This window comes from Enhydra lutris, unplaced genomic scaffold (genome assembly GCF_002288905.1).
Source record: "Enhydra lutris kenyoni isolate GAN:26980312 unplaced genomic scaffold, ASM228890v2 scaffoldscaffold37, whole genome shotgun sequence".
Classification (NCBI taxonomy): domain Eukaryota; kingdom Metazoa; phylum Chordata; class Mammalia; order Carnivora; family Mustelidae; genus Enhydra; species Enhydra lutris.
In genome coordinates this window covers 26,276,668-26,301,631 of record NW_019154121.1, presented here as the reverse complement: position 1 = coordinate 26,301,631, position 24,964 = coordinate 26,276,668, and the positions used below count along the sequence as shown (strand labels likewise).

At 51.6% G+C, this 24,964-nt stretch overlaps 1 protein-coding gene across 2 annotated transcripts; it reads right to left on the bottom strand.

Moving 5' to 3' along the window:
- Window positions 1–297: 297 nt before the first annotated feature.
- On the bottom strand, window positions 298–24,964 carry LOC111154434 (zinc finger protein 862). 2 transcript variants are annotated; one of them, XM_022514030.1, is made up of 5 exons: window positions 24,886–24,964; window positions 20,234–20,931; window positions 7,652–7,756; window positions 4,715–6,829; window positions 298–3,115 (listed from the first exon to the last, which is right to left on the bottom strand). In XM_022514030.1, the coding sequence occupies exons 4-5, from the start codon at window positions 6,816–6,818 to the stop codon at window positions 2,940–2,942; spliced, it is 2,280 nt and encodes a 759-aa protein (XP_022369738.1). In that variant the 5' UTR covers window positions 6,819–6,829; window positions 7,652–7,756; window positions 20,234–20,931; window positions 24,886–24,964; the 3' UTR covers window positions 298–2,939. The 2 variants fall into 2 exon arrangements, with proteins under 2 accessions (XP_022369738.1, XP_022369740.1); XM_022514032.1 differs by lacking the exon at window positions 24,886–24,964 and adding an exon at window positions 22,859–22,906.

Genomic DNA, 24,964 nt, shown 5'->3' with positions numbered 1-24,964 from the left:
TGTGTCCAAATAAACTCAGCTTTATTCAGGTAGCAAAATGCTGAGAATTAAACATGGTTTTTTAAACCTCATTGAAACCAGAAGAGGAGAGGACCTCCCCTTGCCAATCGCCCTGAGCATCCCTTGTTGACCGACACCTGCACCAGGCAATTGGCCAATCTTCACACTGTCTTGCCAAATACTTAGCACCCTAGGAACTCCACATGTGCTTGAGAGAGAAGCAGAGGTCGGGAGTTGATTACACTAAGGTGTCTGGCAAGGACGGGGGGCTGAGGTCCCTCCCTCCCGCCCCGTCTCTATGGCTACTGGAATCAACCATCTGTTATAGTGCCGGTTAATTCAGAACGTCAGACGCTGTGGGCTGCAGTTATGGGGTGGGGGTAGGGATGGGGGGATGCCAGGATCAGAGGAGATGCTATTAAGATTACAAGAGGGGAAGGAGGGTGGAGGCGTAGCTAGGACTCTGGCCAGCGCCTCGACCCTTCTATTCCCCGTGCCCTTCAGTTTGCTCTCTTGCAAGGCAAAAATAGGATGGCTCTCCAACAAGGGCATCTCCAGGCGCTGGGTTTGAAATGCAGGGAGTGTCTTGAAACAAAACAGAGTTCAGGCTGGTGCTCACCGCGTGTCAGCCCTGGGTCCTGCACAAAAAGGTGGCTAGTCCTCTTCGCCATTAGCTAGCACGCCTGCGCCCCAAGAGAAATGTGGATAGTGCAAATCTCTATGACAAACTGCGTTTTTAGTCGCCTCCTCCAAGGGGCCCAGCCTTCTCAAAAGCCGGCAGTGCGGTCTTCCTTAGTACGTGGATGTGGAGGCCAGATGCTTCCCTACCTGGCCTCCACCTCCGTGCCTAGAGCGGCACAGGGCATTGTGTGTATGGAACTCACACACAACACTGCTGGAGGGACTGGCCTCATGCTCTGAGGATTCTTAAAGAATGGAAGAGGCCATGGGGAGGAGGCTTGCCAGAAAGTCACCTCAATTTGGAATCTAGGAATAGGGTGTAGGGTGACAACCCCCACTTTGAAGGGTCTTTCTCTCTTCCATCCCACCAACTCACGCCCACAACACCTAGCCTCGGGCAGATCCCTGAACTCCCCATAGAACCTTACGTGGATGGGGGAGGGAGGGCCAGGCTCCTATCTCCATGGGGTGGCCACAGCTGTAGCTGCAGGGGCCCGTGGTATACCTCAGACCCCAGACCAGGGGACTGGGAGAGAGACATTTCCACAGGCTAAATTAAAGGCGGAGAGTGAGGGCGAATTCCAGCCCACAGCTGAAAACAGGAAGGCGAGGGCACTAAGGCTAAATGCTAAGGGTGGGTGGCAGGAAGGGAGAGTCGGAAACATCAGGTACTGGGGGACACTGGATCCCAGCACCACCCTAGGACTGGGAGAAGGACAGACTGCTGGCTGAGGGCCAGACACCTTGTACTTGGAGCACAGGACAGGGTTGCCAGGTGCGAGGCTGGGACGCAGCACCACTTCTGGCCTGTATGAAACTCGAAAAGTGGGGGGCGAAGAAGCTTTTCCCTCTAGCCTCCCCATTTCCCACCCATGGTTGGGAAGGTAGGACCTAGGCCCCACATCATCCCCCCAGGTGAGCAGCCTCAGATCCTGCCCCTAAAATGAAGCTGCCCTGGAGGGGAAAGTGCTTTACTTCTGGGAGGCAGGGGAGATGGGGTGGGGGTCCTCAAGTTTGAGAGGGCCCACAAAGTTCCTGGAGGATCCTGCGGACAATGCACCATCCCTGAGCCCCAGTCCCACGGATCTGATCAGGCAGGTATGGGGGGGGCCATATTTAACAAGCACCCCTAGTGATTCCTAGGCTGGGTCCCAGAGCAACTTTGGGAAGAGTGGCACACGTAGGGAGCACATCTTCCCACAGTAAGGACATTGGTAGCAAGGGACAAGGACAAGGGCTGAAGGCAGCTAAGTCCACTCTGTGCCACCCAATGTCTGTCTTTATGGGAGCTGGAGGCACCGTCTGCAGACCAGGAGCCAGCAGGCACTTGGATTCTCTGCTGCCATGTCACGGAGAGGGAAATCGAGGCACAGAAAAGAGGATGGGATTAATTATGGTTGAACCTCTGCCTGCAGCAGAGCTGGGGCTGGACCGCAAGCCTCCCCGGGGCAAGCGTGGAACGTGTCCGCCCCTCCGGAGCCCGGGCTCACGTCCAGCACTGGTGCAGGTCACACAGAAGGGCTGCCACCGGTGAGAGGCAGCAGCTCATCCCCAGAAAGACTTTCCTCCGTGGTCCTGGGGCAACAGGAAGGTGGCCTCTCTTGAGGGCTTTGTGTAGAGGGTTTTGCTTGGCTCATCCTAAGGGAGGCCCTGGGAGGAGGGGGAGGAATTCTCTGCTGTGAGTCTCCCGTCTGTAGTGGAGGCTTCCCTGTGTCTGCCATGGAGCCAGGGTGACATACCCAGAGCCAGGCCAGTTGTCCCCAGAGCCTGGTCACCCTCCGCCGGTCCCCAGGCACCTCTTCCGTGCCACCGCCTCCCTGGAATGCTCCGGCACCATCCTGGGGGGCTGGGATGCTCCTTTTAGCCCTTACCCCCAACAGTCTCTCCCATTTCAGAGAAGTCCTCTTGCCCCCAGAACATGGGATGATGTCTTTCCTGATAGGATCATTTCCTGAAGCACCTTGAAGATGAATCTGAGATGGGAACCTTTCTGCCTGTTTCAGTGCTGTGGGGTCACTGCTGCTTAGAGAGGGGCCTTGGTAAACAGGCTTGTGCTCCTGATTACCCTGCCTCTCTGGGAGGTGGGCTTAACCGTCTTGTCACTGCCCACTTCCTGGTACTTAGAGAGTCCCCGAAAAGGAAGATTCTAGGGCAGCCTAGATTCTGCAGAGAGCCTGTCACCACGATTCCAAGGGGCAGGGCAGCAGGGGGGTCTCCAAGGCAATCCCTAGGAGTCCTGCTCCTATGGGAGCTCTCTGTCAGGACAGCTCAGGGGCCTCTTGGCTGGTATGGGGGTACAGGAGTCTGTCAGGAGGGTCCGCAATGCAGTCCTTCGGGATCTCCGCTGGCTCCCTGTAGGTTGGAATGGGTGGCTTCTGGGTCACAGCCTCCTCCATATAGAGTGGCCCCGTCTTCTCCTTCCTGAGCCCCGCTCCTTGTGCGAGAGGAAAGAGAACCCACAATTACACCGAGGGGAGAACAGACTGGATGACAATTCCCTTCCCACGTCAGCTGTACCCCAAGGTAAGCTCGGTGAGGACGGCATGCAGAACAGGTAGAGATGGGACGGCGGCTGCTCTCGGCAGGCCGGCTCTAGTCCTGCTCTAGTCTTCTCTCACCCTGGGGCGTGGGTCTCACCCGGGGCGACTCTGCCCTCCCGGGGACACATGGCAATACCTGGAGACACTTCTGGTCACTACAACTGGGTGAGTGCTCTGGGGACCCAGTGGGTGTACGGGGTGCAGGTCAGGAATGCTGAAGACCCCACCAGGCACAGGCCAGGCACCACGGCCAGGAGTGACCCGGCCCTCAGTGCCGACAGTGCAGAGGTTGAGAACTGCCTAGGAAGGAGGGCCTTATCCTATCAAACTGGGAGGTGTCCTCTATTTGCTTCAGGGGTACCAAGCCCACTACGCCAGTGAGAACACACCCGAGAACGTCTTTCTCCTTCACCCCCACGGGACTGGATGCGGGGAACAGCTCATGCAGCGAATGCGTGCGTGAAGGACGCGCTGCCTGCCTCCCCACCCTGGTCCCCCGTCTCTTCTCTCCACTTTGAGCCCGGGCCCCTCGTCTGGCCCAGCAATGGGGCCGGGGCCACCCTGCTTCCTGAGGAGCCTCTGTCAATCCTGAGACCCGGTCCCCTGCTGACCACAGACCCAGCAGCAGCCCATGAGAGCACAAGCCTAGAAGGTTTCCAGAAATAAGAAAGTGTCAAGGAAGAAACTTCACTGCTGTCACTGGGAAATAAAACGTGAACAGCCTGGAGAGCCTCTTTGGTTTTCCAGGACTACTTGGACAGAGGAAAATGTCTTGCCTCAGATCCAGTAACTCACCTGCCACAGAAAGTAGTTTCCCCTCCAGCCAGGTCCCGACGCCAGCCCTCCAGCCTAGCGCTCCAGGGGGGACTGTGAGGCCCCGCTCCTCAAGGACGCCTCCCCACCCGGCAAGCCCCAGCCCTGTCCGCAACCTGGTCGCCGCACTGACTTCTTCCCTCCTGAAAGAGTCTACCCAGCCCCGCGGAGAACGTGCTCTCGCTGCCCTCGCCTGTCCCCTGCTCTGTGCTCCGGTTACTTGGGGCAGTGGGCTGGACCTCCACAGGGTGCCACTGGCATCACGTGCCAGATGCTATGCCCTCTGCCGGAGAAACACCAAAGCACAAGGTGAGCTGGCCTGAGGTCACGCAGCAGTGAGCAGAGCCAAAATCTGAGCCTGGGGCAGACAGGCTCGATAGGTACACACTCCAAGCGGTATGCCCTGTCAGCTGGTTGTGTGTGTGTGTGTGTGTGTGTGTGTGTGTGTGTGTGTGCGCGCGCGCGCGCGCCCCCCCCCCCCTCCCCCGCACTGGGGCTGGATCAGAAGCTGAGGGCAGGGGTCACCTCTCGAGCACCCACTGGGGATGCCCGAGACCAAGCCTCAGGTGACGGCTGCCATTGCCAGACTGTCCCAGACTTCAAGGTCAGCGTGGGATCGCGAAGCTCAGACCGGCTTCCCTTGCTCTCCTGCGCCGGGAGACGCTGTCACGGGTGCTTACGTGCATGGGCGCGGGGCGGCACTCGGGCGCATGCGTAGACTTGGCTGAACCGCCGGCCGGAGGAGGTCAGGTACCAGTGCTGGATGGCGGGCTGTGGGTCGTACTCCGTGACGGCCACCCCGTTCACCGCTGTCATCATGAGCATGTTGATCACCTCGTTGGAGAGCTTGGTCCTTTCATCCGTCCTGATCCGGTTCATGGCACTGAAGCCCCGCTCGCAGCAGGCGGTGGATACGGGCACGCAGACCACGACGGCCACGAGCCTGCTCAGCAGGGGGAAGCGGCAGCCCTGTGCCAGGGCGTTCTTACAGAGCATCGAGAACGGGAGGTTCCTGCCCATGGCTTTCAGGCCCAGCCACTCCTCCAGGAGCGCCTCCTTGCTGTATCCCGCGGGGAGCGAGAGTTCGAAGGACCTGGCAAGGGCCAGAATATCCTCGTTCCCGAAACTGGCCAGTTCCAGCCCACTTGGCCAGGCCACAGTGTCAAACACCTCCATGTTCTTGAGCTGCGGGGGCCGGGCCATGTCAAACCTTCGCTGGAGGTACTCGATCCCCGTGACGATCACCTTCTCCCGGTCCGTCCGGAAGCGCTGCCCCGCCCCCTCCTGTCTGTCCAGGGAGATGCCGTGCAGCCGCCCCTCTCGGAAGCCGGCATTGAACTCGTCCTCCTTGGGACCTGCCTGGTGACGCAGGGCCTCCAGGGCTACGTAGGCCCGTCCCAGCGCCGAGTTCACCTCTGTGATCGACACCATCTCCTTCTGGCACACCTCCGACAGGGGCCTGTAGATGCTCAGGAAGTCCAAAAGGAAGTGGCAGAACTTGACGAAGTGGAAGCTCTTCATCAGCTTCAGCAGGCCCTTGGCCCTGTGCCCGGTCTGGCCCCCCGCTTCCGCCACAGCCTGAAGGTGCCGAGCCAGGGCCGGCCAGCTCACGACGAGCGCGTTCAGCGTGCGCCTCCTGCTGGCCACCCAGCGCACGGCGTTCAGGTCCTTGAGACGGAGGATCTCCTGCTCCAGGGGCCCCGCGCCCTCCTGCAGCTCGCTCAGCCTCTTGCTCGAGGACTGATAGAACTTGAAGACCGTGCGAATGTGCCGGTCACACTTCTTCAACAGATCAATGCCCCCACACGCGTCCACCACGGCCAGGTGCAGCCGGTGGGCGACACAGTGGACGGGCAGCAGCTGGGGGATGACCTCTTGGAACTTTTCCACCAGGCCCCCTCTGCTGCTCAGCACGGCGGAGCCGTCGGTTCCCAGGCCCACCACCCAGCCGGGCTTCCGGAAGGGGATGTCCAGCTCATCCAGGGCAGAGACCACGGTCTCAAAGTAGCCGTCCACCGTCTCACTGTAGAGAGGGGCCAAGGTGATGTACGACTCTTTCACCTCCGTCCCCTTAAAGTAGCGGAGATAAATCCCCACGCAGGCCTGGTCCGAGGCGTCCGTGCAGCGGTCCAGCAGCACGCTCACGCACGGCGAGTTTCGAACATCCTCCAGGATCTCCTTCCTCAGGGTCTCGGAGATGTACTTGATGAACTGCGTGCAGGCCGTGCGATTCCGGTACTTGCCCAAAATCATGGTCCCGGTGCTCTGGAGGAGTTGCAGGATCTTCTCAAAGTCGTTCAGGGGCCGCGAATGGTACGCAATGGAGTAGGCAGCGTTGAAGAGGTAGCCCATGCTCGCCATCAGGTCGCTGGACATCTCCGGGACCAGCGCGGCAGGAGGCGCGTCCTCCGTGATTTCGACAGTGTTGACACAGAGCTTGTGTGCTTTGCTGACCTCGTGATATTTTAAAGTCTCCACTTTAAAAGGCCCCGTGTAACCTTGGACTAACCGGGACGACTTGTCGTGGAGACTCGGTCTTCCTTTGCAAGCTGAGCAGAAGAGCTTGGTCTCCTTCGGGTCAATTACTAACCACGGGAACTGCCCAAACCATGACCTCTGAATGGAACGGGGTCTGTATGTCCTCTTGATCATCCCAGGGCCATCTGCTCCGACTGCACGAAGGCTGGAATTGCAGTAGGAGTTACGTGTCTCCAGAGGAGCTGCTGGAGGCACGGGAGAGTCTATAGGCAAGGCTTGTGTGTCTGCCTCTCTTCTGGCCCCCATCTTCTTCTTCCCTTTGGAACAAATAAAAATGTGTTTGGTTTTGCTGCCCAGAACTCTGCAGCCTCCCCTCAGTGAAGACATCCCAATTTACCGAGTGTCCCTCATGCAAAGCAGAGTTGAGTGTGACTTATCTACCTTTCTAGAGATCATCCATGACTTCTCTTTAAACCCTTCCCCACTATCATCTGTGCAAGTCAGCCTGCTCCCGAGGACATGTGTGCTATCCTTGTGGGCTCTCCCTCTCTACCCCCGCAGCCCCCCTGTGATCATGTGACATCAGCGGCTCATAAGCTTAATCAGCTACCTTGGCCATAGCTGCTACTGGATAAACAGGTGACTTTAATCCTCTTTTGAGGCAGCAAAGAAATGAGGTTAAACATCTGTAAGTCTCATGAACTTTAGAAAGGAGTCTACGCAGCAGCAGCGAGCCAGTAAGCCCTGACTAAGAGACGCAGAACAGTGAGCTTGTACAGACCAGTGGTACTACCCCTGGAAACTGGAGGAGGAGGGAAGAAGGGCAGCTCCCAGGCCCGCGGGTCACACAGCTCCTTACAACCAGGCCTCCCGCATGAGCCCCTGTTAGCTCCACCATGGGTCCTGTGAGCACATCTGCTCATCAAAGGGCCCCCTTTGTCCCGCACTGTCCCTGTTTCCCTACTTGACACTTGGAGGGCAGAGGTAGTTTCTTGCTCGTCTTTGCCCAGCAGAGCCTGACACAAGGCCCGGTGCGCCGCAGGAGCAGGACAGGGACAAACAAATGGACAGGGGATGACTTGCTGTGGCCACATAGGCCCCAGGATGTGCCCTTGAGAACTCGGTAGGTCAAGACTCACCTGGAGGACAACCTTTCCCCCACTTCGGCCCGTTTGGGTCCTTGATCCAGGGTGCAGCTCGGCGTTCCAGTTTTGAGATCAGGTTTGGTTTGGCAGCGGCGGGTCCTGTCGCGGGGATGGAGAGTCACACTGAGGTCACTGCTCTGAACCATCAAGTCAGATAGCCCGCCCGAAGCTACTCGTGGAAACTGAAATGTTCAGCTCAGCCTCTAAGCTGTCTCGTAATAAAGTCTACTCAGCCAGGGCCACGATGAAAACATTCCCATCTGGTGTGCCAATCTAGCCCTAAAACCCAGCAGACGGTCAGATTCAGGTTCAGCCCTCAGCCAGGATAAATCACAGCTTCAGCTCCGTGGGCCAGCTGTGGGGGCCAGGAGTCAGCTGAGCATGTCTGGAGGGAGGTGCACGTGGGAGGGGACACGGGGTGCAACAGCAGGAGAGGGCAGGGATGGTAGGGAGAGCCACACGAGACTCGAAAGGCCCCTTCAAAATGTCCACACCTGCCACAGAATCTTAAATCCGACTAGAAGAGATTCATGCCTTGGGGTTAAGCACTGCCCTTTACTGAAGATACAAATATTCTCAGGGGTATGAAAAGAAATTGCTTTCTTGATTTAAAATAAAATCCACCAGTATCTACTTACGTGCTTTGGTATGTGTGTGAATGTGTGCATAAACTTTCTGTGGAAGGACATGGCAGCGACTGCTAACTGTGGCTTCTGGGGCCAGAGTCGTCACTGTCACCCCGCAGCTTTTGGATCACGTGAATGCATGTATATATTTATATCTGTTACATGTGCATGTGTGTATCCGTATATTCACTAATAAAAATGTAATTACATACATTGTTAAAGTGCCGTAGACTGAACACGTATCCTTCTTAAAACATCCCTAAGATGAGGGCCAAGGAGTAGTACTACTAATAATATAATACAAAGAAATGTTAATGCATTTTTGGAAGAAGGAAAGGAGAAGAAGGAACAGAGCTGAACACTAAAAGCTGGCAAAGGGGGCAGCACGGAGAAAGAAGGGAGTCTGACTGCAGGGTATCCAAAAGACTCAGGGACTGGAGGCGCCAGGAGTGGTGGGAGGTGGCGGGTAAGGAACGGGTGAGAGGGGCGGGCGCCCAGTCTGCAGACGTCACTCCAGCCCGGGGCCTCCCACCTACTCCAGGGGAACCGAGAACGCCACCACCTTTGCACACCCTCACCCGAGGAGGAGAATGGAGATTTAGCTCCTGGAAAAACTGAACCAGAAAGGTTCTAGACCAGTGAGAGTGGAGATTGTGGAAGAGGAAGGAGAAGGCTGCAGTGATGAAGAGAGTCTGTGTTCTGATACATGCATTACTCAGAGCCAAGGTTACACCCACGCTCGGCGGTCCACCCCAAGCAGGGGACTTGGGCAAGTCGTCTTTGGAGAAACAGAAATGCCCCTCGCACTCCCCGCTGCCCCAGGGGTGCAGAGGACACTGACTCCTGCCGCTCTCCAGTGAGACCTGTGGGGAAATCTGTGTCTTCATGAGCCCCAGCCTCCACGCAGAGCCGCTAGCCAGGTTTCTCAAGGTCTCACTCTGAAACTTGGATGAGCCACAGGATAGTTATTTAAGACAAGCCTCTAACATGAAATCAGTAGGAAAAGGGATCAGAGGACCTACAGAAACTGCTGGGAACAAAGTGGAACTAAAAAAAAAAAAAAAAAAAAAAAGAATTAAAAAGCGGAATTCATGTTCCCAGATAGAAAAGTGTTGAGAGTCAATCGCAAAAGGAGCAACGGGGGCTTTGAGGTTCAAAGTAAGATAGAAGAGGGGCCCCTGGGTAGCTCAGTCAGTTAGGCTGCCGACTCTTGGTTTTGGCTCAGGTAGTGATTGCTGGGTCATGGGATCGAGCCCTGTGTGGGGCTCTGTGCTCAGCGGGAGTCTGCTAGAAGTTATCTCCCTCCCCTCTGGTCCTCCCCCAGCACACTCTCTCTCTCAAATAAATAAAATAAAATTAAAATATGATAGAAGAAATTAAAACATTCAATGGTATTGTTAGAGAATAAACTTGAGAAATCTCCAAGAAAGTAGAACAAAAAAGACAGAAAGAAGCAGAAAATAGAAGAAGAAAAAAATAAACTAAAACCAGAGGCTCAATTTAGGAAGTCTGATATCTAACAGGACTTTCTGGAAGAAAGAAAGAGAAAATCGGTAAGAAGAAGTCCTACAAGAACATTTCCCCAAATTGGAAAACGCGAGTTTTCGCTTCGAAGGGAAGCACCAGACACCCAGGACGAGAAGTGAAACATCACTAATATCATTAAACACTTCAGAACACTGGACTAAATCTTAGAACCTTTCAGAGTAGAAAAAATCAGCTGTGTTCAAAGATTTAGTTATGAGAAGGCATTTAGACTTCTCAACACCAGTAAAACCTGAAGGCAATGTTTTTGAAATACTGAGGAAAACTCCTTCCAACCTAGAATTCTATGCCCAACCTTCCAACTCTAAGGGCAGAGTAAGGCATGCCTCCCATGCACCCTTTCTTGGGAAGTTCCTGGAGGCTGAGCTCCAACGAAATGAGGATATAAACCTGGAAGAATCCGGGGGACGGGAGTGGGACAAAGGGAAGTGTGAGGCCACAGCTGTGCAGGCCTAAAGAAAAACCAGTGTAGACAGAGCGGGAGGACTGGACTCAATAATGGATGTCCCCAGAGAAAGTGAAGTTGATCCATCCCAGGATGCCTGATCAAGGCACAAAGACTCTTCAGAGGAATTTTATAACTCCCTGGGAGAGCTGGAGAAGAATCGTTGAGAAGAATGTGCTATGGTGAGTGCTGTGAAGTGTGTAAGCCTGATGACTCACAGACCTGTACCCCTGGGGCACATAATACCTTATATGTTAATTAAAAATAATACTAAAAAAAATCATTGAGAAGACAGAAAACTAGCAAAATAAAAAATAAGAAAATATTTCAATTCGGGGGGGGGAAACATCCTCCAACAAAGGAAAATCATCCTAATATGCCACTTTGATCAGAAATAAGTAATCAGTCTACGGCCATACCACCCTGAACGCGCCCGATCTCGTCTGATCTCGGAAGCTAAGCAGGGTCGGGCCTGGTTAGTACTTGGATGGGAGAAATAAGTAATCATAATCAGGCAAACAATTTACATTGAATTCATCAAGAAAGTGCGATGTTCTTGTTCTGAGAGGGTAGAGGGACAGAGTGGGGCCCGGGGTAACAGAAGATGGCTGGATCTTCACCTTCCACGGTAGGAATCAAGAGGGAGTATCTATGTAAAATCAACAAATCAGGAACAGCGATAAGCACATGCAACAGGAAATTAAAGTGTGAGTCAGTCTGTCTGCCTGTTTTGCTCAAGGTCTAAAAAGATAGGAGCCAACTGTCCCCCATCCGAAAGCTAGATCACCGAGGCGTGACTTGGATAAGAGGGTGGCCAAAACACGGGGCTGTGACCCTAGCCCTCGACATAAAGAAGGAGTTGGAGCACTGGAAGTGAAGAGGTCTGGAAGCTGGATATTAGAGATGTTTCTGGAAAGAGATGTCAGTTGTACTGTGAGCCCCTCACACCATCATGGGGAGCGGTGGTGTGGGCTGCTTTCGCCTGACTTTAAGCCTAAGGAATGACATTCTGTCCTGTCCCCTGGGCTATGAGGCTCCTCATGAATCCAGGCTTGCGGAAGACTAAAGGCAGAATCTGACAGATGGGCTCCTTCGTGGTGGCCATGTTGGGAATGGCCTACATTCCCAGGGTCTGTCGAAGGAAAGGATATGTCTTCCGTGGTCCGGATGTGGCCCCAGGGGGAAAGAAAAGCCTGGAGCCACTTCACACTTCAAAGGACTCTGCCTCTGACTGTCTGTTGTGAGACCAAGAATGAGCCCCTGTGGGGCTGGCTGACTGCCAAAGGAGACGCTCACCGGTGTAGAGGGGACCATGGTGAGTGATGGCAGGGGCACGGAGAACCCACACTCACCCAGAGAATCAGCTTTCCACAGTCCCAGCCACAGGGGATGTCAAGTCAAACTCCTGTGTACCTCTTCCCCCCATTCACCCACCACTGTTCCCACCCAGGACACAGCAGAATTCATGGAACCAGCCCAGGGGGGAGGAGGAGGACAAGGAGGACCTCCTCCTTCCTAACACAACATTCCAGATTCCACACCTGGGCCAGGAGGAGGGAGAGATGAGAAACTTTAGCTTTAGCTGAAGTCCGGATTTTTAACTACTACACAAAAACTACACTTTTGTTTCCTAATTTGGGGGGAGGGTGTACATTTCTGTAGCATTTAAAAACCCAATAAAAAGTTTCAGTAGGGGACCCGGGTGGCTCAGTCGGTTAAGCATCTGCCTTCGGCTCAGGTCATGATCCCGGGGTCCTTGGATCAAGCCCCACGAGGGGTTCCCTGCCCCACGGGGAGCCTGTTTTTCCCTCCTCTACCCTCCTGTTTTTTTTTCCCTCCTCTACCCCTCTACCCCTCCCCCTGATCATGCTTTCTTTCTCTCTGTCTGTCAACTAATAAGTAGAAATCTTTTTAAAAAGTTTCAATAATAAAAAAATTTAGAATATTAAAAAGCTTCAATAATAATACGAAGAACTCCAATCATTAACATTTTGTCTCATTTGCCCTATCACGCTCTTGCATTCTTGTGCCTTTCCCCCTCCCCCCTTTTGCCCCCTCTGTGTATGTGTATAAATAATATATAAATAATATAGAGGCAATATTTTTCTAAACCATTGAGAGGAAATTGTTTCATGCCCGCTTTATCCTGAAATGTTTCGGCACGTGTCACTCAAGAAAAAGGACATTCTCCCCTGGGGTGGGCAGAATTCTAACACGAGCTCCCAGGACCCCAGCCTTTCCTCACCCCTGCTGCTTACGGTCTGGTTGGAACGTGTGCCCTGATACCACACTCGTGATTCTGTGACGTTACGTGGCCAAAGAGAGGCTATCTGGGTGACTTCCCCCAACCACATCAGCCCTCGAAAAGCAGAGCACCAGGAGTGATCGACACACAGCTGCGAGCCCGAGGATGGAGACGGCCGGCTGTGTGGAGGGGACGGGAGAGTGGCCTGTAGTTGCTGAGAAAGCTGCCTGGGGGAAAGCCAGCCAGCGAACGGGGACCTCAGTCCTACACCTGAAAGGAACTGAATTCTGCCAATGACCCGAATGCGGCTGGCAGTGATTCTTCCCAGAGCCTCCTGGCCAGTCTGATGGACACCATGACTTTGGCCATGTGAGACCCTAAGCAGAGAACCCAGCTGAGCCCATGTGGACTTCTGACCTCCAGAATGGTAAGGATATAAATGAGTCAGATATCTAGCTACGGGATTTGGGATCGTTTATTGTATGGCAACTGAACTCACCTGCTCAAGAGAAACCAGAATGGAGGCCACAGTTTGAATAGAGCCCCAGACCGAACACTCATAATCAAATCTTAAACCGCCCTCACTTCGCCTATACAGGGAGGGACACTGGCTTTAAAGGAAACTGAAGGTTTCTTCATGACAGTGACTTACTACAACTTCTAAGCCAGTCACTATGCACAAGAAAACTTCCACAGTGCTACTACCCCAGAAAGAATGTAATTTTCTAGTAACCAATTACAATTAAAAATCAAACAAACAAACAACTCCCCTGTACATAGTTTATAAACCGAGTTTTAAAGGCTGACAGCCCCGCTCTTAACCACCTTGGGCTTGAAGTCTCCCTGTTCGTGAACAGCTCCTTTCTTGCTCCCTGTGATATTCGTATCAAGTAAAGCTCCTTGGATTTTCTTCTGACAACCCAAAGAGTGAGAAAAAAAAGCCGCACAGAGCGGACCCAAGCAAGTAGTGATCGGAAAGAAGAGAGCGGTCTTCTGAGTGCGTTCTGTGAGGTTCGCTCTTTTGAAAATAACGGTCTGTGTGTATTTCTTAGAAATCATGAGGCATGTTACCGAGGAAGCAGCCAAGAGCCTCTGGGGAGGAGGACCCAGCAACACAGAAAGGTGGGACAGGGTACTGTCATTTTTGGGTTAAGTCTTGTTAGAACTATGCAGATTAAAAAGAAAAAAGTAATTATGAAGAAATACTTGTAAAAAACTGGAAACACACAGGACACTGACTATCCCCGAATCTGTGCACTTCATTTATATTTTCCTTCGGGACTGGTCACCTCTGCCTGCCCCACCATCACCGTGCTGGCCCTGGGGAATACTGTGCCCCAACGGGACTTCTTGGAAGCTGTGGCTAAAATGTTGCCCGAAACCTTTCCTTTCTTTCCCTTCAGAACGAGTGAGACAGAGGGAAATTTCAAACAATTTTTTTTAAGTCTTAGAAATGGAAAAATGGCAAAGGGGACCTGACTATAGCAAGTGTGCGTATACCTGCACCCACCCACCCACCCACCCACCCACACACACCTATTCCATAAAAGTCCATAAAAATGGTTTGGCTTACACGCAGACTTCTAACCCTTCCAGGCCAACGCCATCCCGAGGTTGGCAGGCCACACCCATGAAGCACTGGGAGACAGCAGCCCTGGCACCCTGCCTTGGTTCTCTCCTAGCTCCTGCAGCGCCCCCACGTGGGGGCCATCGCATGACCCACCACGCAGCAGGGGCCTCCGACACATCATATGAGCCATTTGAACCCCTGCTCATCTCTCACTGAGGGCCTGCTCACTTGGTTTTGGTTTCTCCCTAGAGGCGTGACTTCTGGCCCCTGCTCTGTGAAGTCTAGCTGCAGCTGATGACCTCACCTATAGAAAAGGCACAGCCCACCTGAAGTGTGTGACCTGCCACTCAGCGGTGATGACACCTTTACTAATAAAAACAAGGGATTCCACAAAGTCCCCATATTGGCACGTCTACCTTGACAATATGTTACTGACCAATATTAGTTTTGGTTTTTTTTAAAGATTTTATTTATTTATTTGACAGAGATCACAAGCAGGCAGAGAGGCAGGCAGAGAGAGAGGAAGGGAAGCAGGCTCCTTGCTGAGCAGAGAGTCCGATGTGGGGCTCGATCCCAGGACGCTGGGATCATGACCCGAGCAGAAGGCAGAGGCTTTAACCCACTGAGCCACCCAGGTGCCCCCCAATATTAATTTCTTAACAACGGAATCTCATTGAGTTCTCTTTCTGGAGGAAAGCAAGAGACGTCATCAAATATGACCAAAGTCTGAAACCAGAATTCAAAGTATGGAAATAAAAGAATAATTGGAAACTCTGTAGAATGATAAATTAAATAGCTCTAATAAGCAAGTCTACTTTAGAAAAAGCTGAACTAGGAAAGCATTAAAAACAAAACACACGCCTCTTCTTTTCTCCATAAACAAAGTGACTGTCCTCTACCCGTTCAGTCCTATTGAAAAGACAGCTGTTGAGGCCGAGGACGGGTGACAGGTGAGTGGACCCGCCCTGCAAACACTCCATCTGTTGAAAAGCTTCCGTCTATGCGACTTAACTGCCAAACATCTGACAGAAATTAACACTAAGTCTGACTAAATCAAGTTGAGACTGTCTTTTTAAGAACAGGTAAAATAATTATAAAATCTAAAAGAACGAATCTACTAGTTGTCAACCCTAACCAGAACAATGGAAGCATTAGCTGGGTTTTCTCAGCAGAGACGAAGCAACAGGAAATCAACAGCACGATGACTGGCGACCGCCACCACCGAAGCTCCACCCGCTGAGCTGTGGCAGCACGAGCTGATCACCTGATCACCGTGCGCAGCCAGTCCCCTTGCTCCAGCCAGTTCTGGCGGAGGGAAGAAGCTGACGGCGACCTACACCGAAGGTGTGAAAGGGCAGGGCAAACTAGCAGCCTCCTGCAGGGGGACCTGGGGATGGGAGCCAAGACTAGAAAACTTTTATACTCTTTGAAGTCTTAAACAATCTCATCTTATACCTGGGGTATTATTATTATTATTATTATTAACAACATGATTTGTGCAAATCTTGAAACGGAAAGAGATGGGAGTCCAGCCGGCAATAAACACCCACGAGCGGGAGTGTAAGGCACACGCAACACACAGACTAGGAAGAAGTTCAGTCTCTCCGTTTTCCGGCTACATGGCTGGGATTCCCAGGTCTGTTTTCTCATCTGAAAAGACTACTATCACCCGCCCGGGAGGATTGGTTTAAAGATTAGAGAGGATATAGACAGGAGACACAACACAGGACCCACACGAGGCATGTACTTAGGAACCGGCAGAAGGCGCTGTTATGATTTCCAGACAGAAGACTAAAAGAAAGACACAGAAGCCTCCCAAACACCCAGTATAAGCAGACCATAGTATTTCAAGACAAAATATAAGAAACATTAAAAATGGACAGAAGATTGGTTCAAAGGCCAATAGAACTTTTCTTGGCTCTGAAAATCATGATGGGGCTTCCTTTTTCAAAATTTAAGTTCCCTCCAAGGAGAAGTTCTATTCGTAAAAAAAAAAAACAATAATAATAATTGAAAGTACCAAATACTATTTGATTCTCAACTCTTGAAGTGGTTGTCACGGGAGGATGAAGCATGGGAGAAAAAACACTCGCCAAAGCCAAAGAGCGCCGGCGCTGTATTTCAACTCTGTTTTGCATCCCAGTGATCAGCTCAACGCCCTTCAAAAGGTCATTTTTAAACATAAAAATCATTTTGTTTGTCCCCAGTTATATTCTTGCATTTTAAAAAAGATTTTATTTATTTATTTGACAGAGATCACAAGTAGGCAGAGAGGCAGGCACAGAGAGAGGAGGAAGCAGGCTCCCTGCTGAGCAGAGAGCCCGATGTGGGACTTGATCCCAGGATCCTGGGATCATGACCTGAGCCGAAGGCAGAGGCTTAACCCACTGAGCCACCCAGGTGCCCTTTCCCCAGTTATATTCTGAAGGCTCCTTAAAGTGTTATACCGCACACATGAAAAGTGTCCAAATCAGACAACAATTAAAGGATAGTTGCTAGAGACCTAATTAAAGTCACAAAAAGGGGTCGTGCACGCAGCTCTGTTTCTAGACTTCTGCACCTGTTTCAGTCCCCCAGGTAACTGACAAGGGCAGCCCCCTTTCTCTACAAAGCCTTCCCTGACTCCTGCTGCAACCCTCACGCAAAGTTCATTGCCCTTCCTCTGATGATACTTATTGTTCATCCAAACAGAACCTAACCCAGACCGAACCGTCTCTTATCTCCCCCAGGGAGCGAAGTTTTCCCCACTCCTCACTCATGTCAGTTAAAGAGAAACTGACCAGTGCTTACATGGAGTGCGGCCAGCCTGATGTCCAGAGATGCCCTGTGCTCCACACCGGTCACCCGCCGCGTTCCACAGGGTCCCGAGGGCAAGGCGCATCACTACTGCACGTTCCTTTCAAGGAAAAGCCAACTTCTTTTAAGTGGGTGTGCACTTCTCAAAAATGAATTTCCCTTCATTCTCACTGATTTTATTTATTTATTTGTCAGAGAGAGAGAGAGTACACACAAGCAGGCAGAGTGGCAGGCACAGGCAGCAAGAGAAGCAGACTGCCCGTCGAGCAAGGAGCCCGATGCGGGACTCGATCCCAGGACCCCTGGGGATCCTGGGGGGGATCATGACCCAAGCCGAAGGCAGCGGCCTAACCAACTGAGCCACTCAGGCATCCCCATTCTCACTGATTTTAAACAGGGGTAGTGATGCTCTTTGAAGACGAACTTCGTACAAGTGCCCTGGGCTGAGGGCGTGATGACAATACCTCTATCATCATAAAAGAAACCAGTTGTTACATCATTTATGAATGTTTGGGGAGCCATTTTAAAATGATGAGCAATGATAAAAACAAGCATATGGGTCAGGAATGTGCAGAACATAATCCATATCTTAGCTGCGCATGAGAGGGCAGTAGAGACCGAGGGCTAGGACATCAATGAAATCACAAATATCCTTAGGTCTTATCCTGTAGAAGCCACAGTGCAGATGGCTGCTGTATTCCTGGGTCACGTATAGCAGCCTCTTCTGGAAGGTTGCTGTCATCAGGCATGCTAGTACGTAAATGAGAGCTTTCTAAGAGGAAGAGCTGTCTTTCCCTTCTGATGCCCCCAAGAACCCTGAACCCTGGATACAGGAGGCAAAGAGACCAGGAGGCAGATTCAAGAGAGAGCACTCTTCTGAGAAGGTAACAAGCACTATCATGTTCATCTTTCTGCAGAGCCCCCTCTAGTGACACCTCGGCTGAGCCCACTGACCCTTGCTGGCCCCCCAGGCACCAGGAAGCAGGCCTGGCGCAGAAGGAGAGGCGCCTCCACGCCTCTGCTCATGCAGTCCCTTCCTCTGTCATGTCCGGATGGCCTTCCTTCTCTTGTCCACCTGTCCTGTCCTTTGACTCAGTTAAAACATGCTGTACGCTGTAAAGACTTTCCTGACACCTCCCACCCATGCCCAGCAAAATGGAATCACCCTTCCCAGCAGCCCCAGGGCACTTTTCTGAACTCCCTTTACGGAGCTCATGTTATTCAGAGTTTCTTACTCAAGTGTCTGTCTCTCCTGAAAACCTGCTAGCCCCCGAAAGCCGAGACCTTGCTGCATTTGTGTTCATCTCGCGCAGAGGAGTTAAGTCAACACATGTTCGGTTAAGCATGGATGATGGACGGCGAGGTGGATGCAAGGGGGTGAAAACCGCAGCCCAAAGCCGGGAGAGTTCTGAGGTGCAAAAAATATCATCTCTCTCTGTCTATGGACGGGGAGAGGGCAGGGATGGGAAGATGACCACAAGCCACAGCTGCCCTTGAGGGTTTCCCATGTCGGACGATGGTGGTGAACAAAGGTCTATGTGAGTCTTTACCCAGGGAAGCCAACAGCTCATAATTCATCCGCATCACGTCTCTGTACAGCTCCTTCTGCCGCTTGACTAGCATGCCCCACTCCTCCCGGGTGAAATACACCGCCACATCCTCAAACACCACAGGAACCTCCTCAAACAGCCCCTCTTCAGAAGGATCCTGCAACAAAGAGCAGCAGTCACTCAATACGCCTCTTACGCCAGACACTCAGCGGGATACTTTTAGGGTCCTTCTCAAGGCCTATTTCTCTTGGGGGGCTCGCCGAGAGGCCCAGATGTAACTCTGAGGAATTAATGACTCCATCGAACGTCAAAGAAGCAAATTCGTGAGGCCCAGAGTTAGTAGGTAAAACAAATGAGCCTCGGCCTGATGCTAGGGTCTCCGAGAATGACTTCTATGCCCTAGAGCCTTATGACTGCACTCGGCCCCATCCGGTCCCGAGGGGGTGCTTCTCCCCATCCGTGACTACAGCGGTGCGCGTGCGCCTCTAGCACCTGCCGTGACTTCCCGCTGGGAGAGACGGAAGAAGAAGAAATGCAGAACGAAAGACGCTTATATTCAGTGACCCAGCGGACTCACGCCTTGTTCCTAAAGGAATTCAAATCATAAACGGTCAGACCTACTCATCAGGTTCTAATACTGGAAAATAGAAGGAACATGAACATGAAGAGAAATGAGCTTCTTCACTTTTCTAGATTCTGGAAAAATTCAAGCTTCCTAACTTGAGCTGGGCCCTTATGATGTACGAACAACTGAGCTTTTCTCACGGGAATACCGGAGGGGCACTCAGAACCGTTTCTAGTAAAATCCCGCTTGCATGAAATAGTTCAGAAACGGTGAAGGATCTCGTTACACAAACTGCAGTTCACACAGGCTCCTCACAGCCAACTTTGCAAAGAACGAGGAACTTACAAGATACCCGCGAGGTGAGCGCTAGTTTCCTGTCCGGCTGTGCGCATGCGCAGGGTGGGGGCGGTGCCGTCTGTGGCCGCGCCCAGGCTCAGGCGCCGCATGCGCCCTCCGGCTCCGGCCACATCAGCCCCCCTGTCGCTCTGTGACCTCCCAACGAGACCGGTTCGATCGGACTTGCTCCATCGGCCTCAGAGCAGCATCGGAATCATCACATAAAACAGCTTGTGTGAGGGGAACTGCAGTGCTTAACAGCGCTGCATGATTCTTAAGTTAAAGTCGAAAGCATTTTAGAAATTAATTATTTACGAGCTCTGGGGTTTTGTGGTCGTGTATTATTTACTGAGTTCTGTGACTGTTTGGGATTCTGGATAAAGATTATTGTCCTGAACTTAGAGGTTTCCTTTTTATCAGAAGCTGGAATGTTCTGTCCCACTAATTATGTTTTGTTATCTGCAAAAGGAGATGAAAATAATAGGGCTGTGGTCTTAAATAAATGAGATAACATGGGGCACCTGGGTGGCTCGGTTAAGTGCAGACTCTTGGTTTCGGCTCAGGTCCTGATCTCAGACTGGTGAGATCCAGCTCCCCATCGGCCTCCACGCTCAGTGTGGAGTCTGCTTGAGATTCTCTCTCCCTCTCCCTCTGCTTCTCCCCCCCATGCGTACTCTCTCACTCTCTAAAATAAACAATAAAACTTTTAAATAAATGATAACACTAGTAAAGCACCCAAAACCACGCCTAGTGCCTCCTAAGCATGTTAGTGTATGGAACATTATAATGTTCAGAGCAGATATGGCTATTGATTTTCCCGTCATTGTCTTGTGACACCTGTTGCCGCTAGCATGGAATCTTTCCCCTTGAGACACAGCAATCGTTACAAACACATTACCTGGCCACAGGGTTCAGCAGCATCATCGTGCAAAATGTTGACCTTTGAGGAGCTGTGGGCATCAACAGCAATTTCTTTTTGCCTCAACTCAGGAATGCAGTCTAGATACAGTGTAGGAACTGCTCCATTCCCCCTGGGGTCCTCCGGTTCAGCCCCTGTGCTGGGCAGGAGCTGGGCCATGTTATCATAGACTCCCAGAGCCCCCGGAGGGTACAGTATGGGGTACTCTGCCATGAAGAGGTGCTCCGGGCTGGCCAGGACATCTCCACATTCCTCTCGGACACTCTGGAAACGGGCCGCCCAGACGGGGTCCCGTGCTGCCAAGGCATTGACGCAGAACAGGTGAGCTTTGCTCTTGGCGTGATATTTGAGAGTCTCCACCTTGAATGGTCCTGTATAACCTTCTATTAATCTTGACCGTTTGTCCCTGACAGATGGGTATTCTCGGCAAGCAGAGCAAAAGAGAGCCGTCTGCTCCTCATTCATGACCAACCATGGGAACTGCGTAAACCAAGACTTCTGGATAGAGCGGGGTTTCAAGGGTTTTTTGCTTTTTCCTGCACAGTCTATCTCAGTGTTGCCATGCTCAGTGCTGAAGTGGGAAAGACAGGCTTTCTTCTGCGGGGGCAGGTCCCGTCCGGCTTCTCCTGCTGGACTTCGTGAGTCCCTTTCTTCCATGTAGCCCATCTTGTTTTTCCCTTTAGAGAAAAGAGACCAATGGAATTTGCTTGGAAATCCTATAGTTAGGGTCACTGTACCTCACAGGCCTCTCGGTGTAGCGAATACAAGAGCTGGAAATCACGCAAGAGTGGCCCAGGCTCTACTTGGAATTCTCTTCTCTCAGACCCCAGCCCCCCAGGCCCACTGGACCTGACGCAGAAGACAATCAAATGAACTTTAAGCATCTCCCCTCATTCGAAGTTTAAAGGGCAGATAACCTGGCCAAAAAGAGATCCCTGTAGTTCCATCTCGGCAACCTACAACAGCGGCACCGTCTTCAGGAGTTCCAACTTATTTATGGATAAGAACACTGAACTTAATAAAATGTTGGCTAAAGAAGATAATTAAAGCCAAATCCTGGAACTCCATCCTCAGTAGGAATCCCCTTCTCCAGGACACCTACCAGACAGGCATTTGCACTTGGCTCGTGTATCTTTTGTGTAAGGGGATGACCTACCTCCTGAGTAGATGCGCTTGGTCCCAAGTTTGCCTTAAGTTGTGATCCACTTTTTTTTTTTTTTAAAGATTTTATTTATCAGATAGAGATCACAAGTAGGCAGAGAGGCAAGCAGAGAGAGGTGGTGGGAAGCAGGCTCCCTGCTGAGCAGAGAGCCAGATACAGGGCTCAATCCCAGGACACTGGGATCATGACCTGAGCTGAAGGCAGAGGCTTTAACCCACTGAGCCACCCAGGCGCCCCTGTGATCCACTTTTGAGTAACTACCACTCAGGGTCGCTACTTCAGCCCCCTAGAGAGACCCAAGTCCTCTCTCACACCACAGCCCTTCCAACGAGGCAAAAACTCTCATGAACTCACTAAGATTTTTCTTTCAAGCTAAACTAGAAGTTTCCTTATTCACTCCTTAGACGAAACACAGCTTAGGTAGCTTTAAACCCCTCCACAGCCATTTCTTATGCAGCAACTTCTTATGCATCAAGTGCAGATGCCCAGTGGCCAAGGACTCAAGGCTATTCGCTCCAGGCCAACAGACCAGTCTATACAATTGTAGCCAACCCAGGAGCACAAAGTGGCTAATAAAGAGAAAGCAGAGTCAAAATTAAGAACCAAGCATTGGGGACACCTGGGTGGCGCAGTCAGCTAAGCGTCTGCCTTCGGCTCAGGTCATGAGCCCGGGATCCTGGGAGGGAGCCCCACATAAGGCTCCCTGCTTGGCAGAAAGCCTACTTCTCCCTCTCCCTCTGCCTGCTATTCCCCCTGCTTGTGCTCTCCTCCTCTACCCTCTCTGTCAAATAAATAAATAAAATGTTTTGTTTTTTTTTTTTAAAAGCCATGCCTTGGAAAACAAAATCAGTTAGTGTCTCTGAAGTCTCGGGCTCCCTGTGGTCCCCTGAGACAGATCCCAGGGGAGAGCAGATGCCTGTGAGCCAGCTCCTCTAAGAGCTTGTTGGCCTCCCTTCTCTCCTATAGTGGCGGCTGCACTCAACCATCCCATCCAGTGACCAGATGTCATCTGGCCTGTCCGTCAATAGGACAATAGGACAGGCTTCTCAGAGAAAAGCCAAGGTAAATCCCTAAAACTTGGCAGACATCTGTTCATCCATCCAGCGGTTATTTATTGTGTAACTGCTCTGTGCCAGGCATTGGTCTCAGCACTGGGACTATAGGAGTCAACATGACAAAGTCATGCCTAGAGAATTATAAATCAACATATACTCTCAGGAGGAATAAAATGAAGTGAGATGGAGAATTCTGAGAACAATATTGGGGGTGTTGTGCATATTTCCAATAAGGGGGCAGCATTGCTGGGGAAGGACAGCATTCATGTGTAAGTTGGCAGAGAACGGGGAGAAGCCAAGGATGAGCCAAGACAGGGGTCCTGGTGCCTATCTTTCTGCTCCTTCTCCCCAGCTAGCAGCCCTCCTCCCATGCGGATCCACACTCACCTGGGCGCTGGCTCGGTACACTCCTCTGGCCCCTTACACTGCCTCGCCATGGCTCTGGCCTTTGCTCAAACTTACAGAACAGCTCTGGGTTGGCAACAGTTGGTCCTGAGTCGGGAACAGAGAGAAGCCCCTTATGAAGTCTGGGATCCAGGTCGCATCCCAACATGAAGGAAGGATCTACCTGGGACATCCTCTCTGCACCGTGAGATAATTGGTCAAGGACATGGGTGGGAATCTCAATGCTTTAGCATAGTGGTTTGGAAACTCAGAATGAAACTCAAATACCCACGAGGGCCCTAAAAGAATGGGGGTCTGAATGCAATGGAGAGCACAAGCAAGGCTCTGTGCCCCTTTTGAGGCTGAAAAGGTATGAAAACTACCGATTTCATACTGATTTTCACTGAGGCTCATAAACCCAAACGCGGAGAGGGGTCAGACCGATAACATAACTGAGAAAACCAGGCCAGATGAGGAGGCTATGGGGACCTGTGTTGGGGGCGGCTGCTGCTCCCCCACTAGGGGGAGGCCACCATGGGCAACACAGCGTCAGCACTGCCAGACTGTCCCACTTTTCAAGAAAAACCAGAAATCATAATTCCATGTGAAAGCTCCCACTGGTTAAATATTGACAACTTATTAAATATTGTAAAGAGACTGGGCTCCTGGCTGGCTCAGTTGGTAGAGCGTGTGGCTTTTGATCTAGGGGTTGTGAGTTCAAGCCCCATGTTAGGTATAGAGATTACTTAAATAGACTTAAAAAAATTTTTTTTAAGATTTTATTTATTTATTCATGAGAGACAGAGAGAGAGAGGTAGAGGCAGACGGAAAAGCAGGCTCCCCGCTGAGCAGAGAGCCTGATGCAGGGCTCGATCCCAGGACCCTGGAATCATGACCTGAGCCAAAGGCAGACACTTAACCGACTGAGCCTCCCAGGGGCCCCTTCCCAGCCCCCCAAATTTTTAAATATTGTAAAGAAACCAACAAAGTGATAAAAGCCAAAAAAGGCTCATGAGCTACAACTCGGCAACTTCTGGTTTAAAAGAATCAGAAGTTTCCAAACTGGTGTTGGCAGGCATGGGAGAAGACCCAAGCCAGCAGCAATCCCTCGACCCACAGAGAGCTGAGACTGTTGCTCCCACTAGCCTTGGACAGGCACGGCAGGTGGCCATCGAGGCGAACTGAGAAGACAGTACATATGTTGTACCCACAGGCTGAACAACAATCACCTCTGTCCATGGTACCAAGAGTCTATCCACAGAAGCAGAGAAACAACATTCAGAAAACAGAAAAGATGAAAAATCCCTACATGGGCACCAAGTTTGAAGTTGTTTTTATCTCAGTGAGCCTCTGTGACAGGTCTCTGAAGGAAACCAAGGCTTATAAAGTGAGAGGGTTTGGGGGCACCTGGGTGGCTCAGTTGATTAAGCATCTGACTATGTTTCGGCTCAGGTCATGATCTCGGGGTTGTGGGATCAAGCCTGGCATCAGACTCTGTGTTCAGCACGGAGTCAGCTGGAGGTTCTCTCTCTCCCTCTCCTTCTGCGCTCTCTCTAAATAAGTAAATAAATTCTTAAAAAAAAGGAAAAGTGAAAGGGTTTGGTGGAAGGCACACCAGTGTCACATGGTGGAGGCCGGGACTGAGAGCAGATTCCCACAGGCCACGTGACGCTCTTTCTACCACCACTCATGACCTCCAGGGCCCTATGGGTGCCTGAAACAAAATCCACCCTGTGGCTGCACAGACTACAGGTGGGGCTTCCCACCTGGCATGCTGTGATATGGTGAGGTCCAGCCTTGACAGGCCCGACTTCCCCCACTTCTCTTGCCCAATCAAAGGGGAGAAGAGAAAGGGTGGGGCATGAATCCACACGCAGTTAAGCTATATATGGGACTCAGCAGATGAATAATGTAAACAGATCTGAAAAAAATGGTAGGAGTCCAGAAAATTCTCAAGTGTATCATAGTTGGATACAGTCTGGAATGCTGATTTAGACTCAGGTGGTAGGGAAGCGAACAGAAGCCCATACCTAGTGGAGCCACCAGCTTTTCGGAACCACAGATATCCTTCTGTTGCTGACTCAGCAGCATCCACTCCTCCTGAAGCAA

What these genes read in the sequence shown, in the direction of transcription:
- LOC111154434 (XM_022514030.1), bottom strand. Translation starts at nt 6,818, where the DNA reads ATGGGGGCCAGAAGAGAGGCAGACACACAAGCCTTGCCTATAGACTCT. An exon ending in GCCGCCCCGCGCCCATGCAC is followed by an intron (nt 3,116 to 4,714) that starts GTAAGCACCCGT and finishes CTCTCGCACAAG; the next exon opens with GAGCGGGGCTCAGGAAGGAG.